Below are 3,852 nucleotides of genomic sequence, written 5' to 3'. Positions count from 1 at the left end.
AGAGATGAAAAGATTTCCTTAAAGCAGAATAAAGAGAGGAAAGATTTATTACATTGGGAGTTTTTACCAAAAACATCAAATTAAACTTGGGTAATTGATTTTTTAAAATACAGTATGTCACTACTTAACATATTTTCTTTCCCAAAATAGTTCTATATGAGAAGAATTATTGAATGACTTTGCATATGATAATTTGATTTTATCACCAAACTAACTGTTAATCTGAAAAACGTGAACAATGCAACAAATTGCAAAAACTACAACCACATGGGAAGTTTCTGCACTAAATTCTAGGTGTTTAGGAAGAAAACAAAATAAATCTCCCAGTGCTTTCATATGACATGGTTTAAAACCAAAGAGAATAAAGAGGATGATTCAATGGAGATGAAAAACTGCACCAGGGTAAAAGAATTTATTTTCCTTGGCCTGACCCAGAATTGGGAAGCGAGCTTGGTCGTATTTCTTTTTCTACTCTTGGTGTATGTGACGACTCTACTGGGAAACCTCCTCATCGTGGTTACTGTCACCTGTGAATCTCGTCTTCACACGCCCATGTATTTTTTGCTCCGTAATTTATCTATTGCCGATATCTGCTTCTCCTCCATCACAGCACCCAAGGTTCTGGTGGACCTTCTGTCTGAAAGAAAGACCATCTCCTTCAATAGTTGCTTCACTCAGATGTTTCTCTTCCACCTTATTGGAGGGGTGGACGTATTTTCTCTGTCAGTGATGGCATTGGATCGATATGTGGCAATCTCCAAGCCCCTGCATTATGCGACCATCGTGAGTAGAGACCGTTGCATTGGGCTCATAGTGGCTGCCTGGGTGGGGGGCTTTGTCCACTCCATCGTGCAGATTTCCCTGTTGCTCCCACTACCTTTCTGTGGACGCGATGTTCTTGACACTTTCTACTGTGATGTCCCCCAGGTCCTCAAACTGGCCCATACAGACATTTTCGTACTTGAGCTACTAATGATTTCCAACAATGGACTGCTCACCACACTGTGGTTTTTCCTGCTTCTGGTGTCCTACATGGTCATATTATCATTACTCAAGTCTCAATCAGGAGAGGGCAGGAGGAAAGCCATCTCTACCTGCACCTCCCACATCACTGTGGTGACCCTGCATTTCGTGCCCTGCATCTATGTCTATGCCCGGCCCTTCACTGCCCTCCCCACAGATAAGGCCATCTCTGTCACCTTCAGTATCATCTCCCCTCTGCTCAACCCCTTGATCTACACTCTGAGAAACCATGAGATGAAGTCAGCCATGAGGAGACTGAAGAGAAGACTCTGACCTGATAGGAAATAGACCAATACTTCCCTCCTTCTCACCACTTTTGAAAATGCTTGCCCAGCAAATACATTCTACTCACTAATTGATTGCTAATTATCTTTTAGTCTACTAATAAGAAACACGTGACTTTCAAATATTCTGATTAGCAGGTCATAATAATGTAAAAAAGATTGGTTCTGTGTCACAGGAGAAAGTACAGAGATAAAATTGTTAGCGGGAGAGGTGTATATTGTTTTTGCAATACAGCCTTGGAAAAACTAAAGGAAATGAAATCAAAATACACTCAGACATTTCCACTACAATCTTGTACTACTGCCAGGGAGGGAGCTGAGACACACATTAGAAATATGATGCAGCTTGGGCATTAGGATTCCGTAAGATCTTTCATGGAGACTTCATATCCTAATTAAAGAAATCACATCCAAGTTAAGTTCCTCCTCCAATCCTATAATATGAACCAAATAAATATCACTGCTAGATTTTTTAATCTAAAGCCCACCTACCCGTAGCTGACAGCAGGTGCTTGGATCAGCACAGCTTGAGTTAGAACATGACCTCACATATTGTGACCTCTATAACCTTGAACATAGTTCTAACTTGATCTTCCCCTGAATCCCAGGTCTGCTGGCCCCCACTCCAGGACATTCCCTCAGTAGCCTGTGCTTGGCTGTAGCAAAGAACTTGGGACCTTGTTTCAATTCCCTGGGAATTGGGAGATTCAATTTCTCCCAATCTCCCCCAGTAGGATTATGCTTTATTTATTGTCATATCCCCAACACCTGGCACAAGTATAATATAATAAACACTACTGAAAATTACTGAATTAAAACATTCAGTGAAGGACTATCACCTCTCACTCATTTCTGGCATTCAAATCATTGGAAGGTATTGTTAAGAAAATAATTCATTTTTACTCTCTGAAGACATGACTTTCTAAAAAGGACTGAAATCTTGGAAGCCGCTTCAGACTGTACATACTTATTCAAAAAGCTAGAATAATAAAATGGAAAATATTATGCAATATATCCAGTTGGTTTTTATTTGTTTATTTAATGTGCTATTACAGCTGCTGGGAGTTATTCTTTTGTTTTTTCTTTCACCCATTTCTGAAGGTAGATCCTAGATATCTTAAATTTGTTGAAACTAGCAAAATGTGTATGTCGGTATACAAATCTCAGTTCACAAATCAGATATGCAAAGGCCCTGAGATAGGGATGTGTACACAAGGTCCAAGAAACAGCAAGGAGGCCCTTGGGACTAAGTGAGAAGAAGCAAGTAAGAGAGAGGAAGTGCCTGCAGTTGAGTTCAGAGAGATGGTAGGGTCATGGGGCCAGGTCATCGCAACTTTGTGGACTGCTGCAAAACTTTTAGCTTTCACACTGAGTAAGCTGTGACACATCTGGAGGTCTTTGAGGAGCAGAAGAGGGGTAAGGACAAAAACTGGGGAGCCATTCAGAGCCTACTACAATAGCCCCATGAGAGAAAGAATGGAGACATGACTTAGAATGGTAATGGTGGTCATGGTGAGAAGTTTGAAAAAATTTGAAGGTCAAGTTGGCACGATTTGCAGATGAACCCAACATGGGTTTCCTGACTGCTACATATCCCATGAGAACTCCCATCATCCAATTTGGTCATCAGGCCATTGAATGATCCCTTCAGATCCAATATCTCCTTTCAGTACTTATGTGTCACACTTCAGACTCATCCTGCATGCATGGGATTGCAAGAATAGAAACTTATTTCCCAGCAGAAGCCAAAGGTTAACCTCTTTTAGTCCCATTGTAGGAGTCAATGTAGCTGTGGAATCTTCTTACGGACTCATGCTTCCCAGAAAGCATCCAGGTAATCAAAGCTGGGAAAATAAATTAATTAAAATTAAATTAACTTTGTATATTCATGAATAAATGCTGTACCTGGAAATAATCAATAATGTAAAAAGTCAGGTTTTTGTTTTGTTTTCTTTGGTTGGTACCATGTATTGTGTTCTTTATTTATATTTTCAAATCACTTAATAAATATTATTTTTTAACAAAGGCAGCAGTATTTCTTGGAGAAATGACTGATTTTAGGACTGGGGCAGGGAATATACAATATAAGCCTGGAGCATCTTTTAGCACCAAAAAACAAGGAAGTGTTTAAAAAGCAAAACGGTGGAAGTATGTCAAAGGGGCACAGGAGTCAACTGAAAGAGCTCCCCACAACCAAAGTTGGAACAACAAAATACATCAAGTAGTCATGGATTATAATCCAAAGTATAAAATAAATATCCATGAACCCAATCATAAATAAATAATTAGATAAATAAATAAATGAAGGATAATAGACAAGTCTTGCATGCAGAACAATTCCAAATAATGTATGTAGATTCTCTGCCCTCAAGGACATGGAGCATGATTCCAATTCTTTTTCTTTTTTTTTTTTAACTGAGACATGGTCTCATTCTGTTGCCCAGGCTGGAGGGTGGTAGTGCGTCTTGGCTTACTGCAGCCTCAACCTCCTAGGCTCAGGCGAACCTCCCACCTCAGCCCCACAAGTAGCTGGGACTATAGGCAG

General features: G+C 40.0%; 1 protein-coding gene across 1 annotated transcript; it reads left to right on the top strand.

Annotated features, from left to right (window-relative positions):
• Positions 1–327: 327 nt before the first annotated feature.
• On the top strand, positions 328–1,330 carry LOC111544813 (olfactory receptor 4D10). Its single transcript, XM_023215460.1, has one exon. It carries the CDS (start codon positions 337–339, stop codon positions 1,294–1,296), a length of 960 nt encoding a protein of 319 aa, XP_023071228.1. The 5' UTR covers positions 328–336; the 3' UTR covers positions 1,297–1,330.
• Positions 1,331–3,852: the final 2,522 nt, after the last annotated feature.

Source organism: Piliocolobus tephrosceles, chromosome 13 (assembly GCF_002776525.5).
Source record: "Piliocolobus tephrosceles isolate RC106 chromosome 13, ASM277652v3, whole genome shotgun sequence".
In the NCBI taxonomy this organism is placed as follows: Eukaryota; Metazoa; Chordata; class Mammalia; order Primates; family Cercopithecidae; genus Piliocolobus; species Piliocolobus tephrosceles.
The sequence above is the reverse complement of the archived record's forward strand: the minus strand, read 5'-3'. Positions and strand labels throughout refer to the sequence as shown.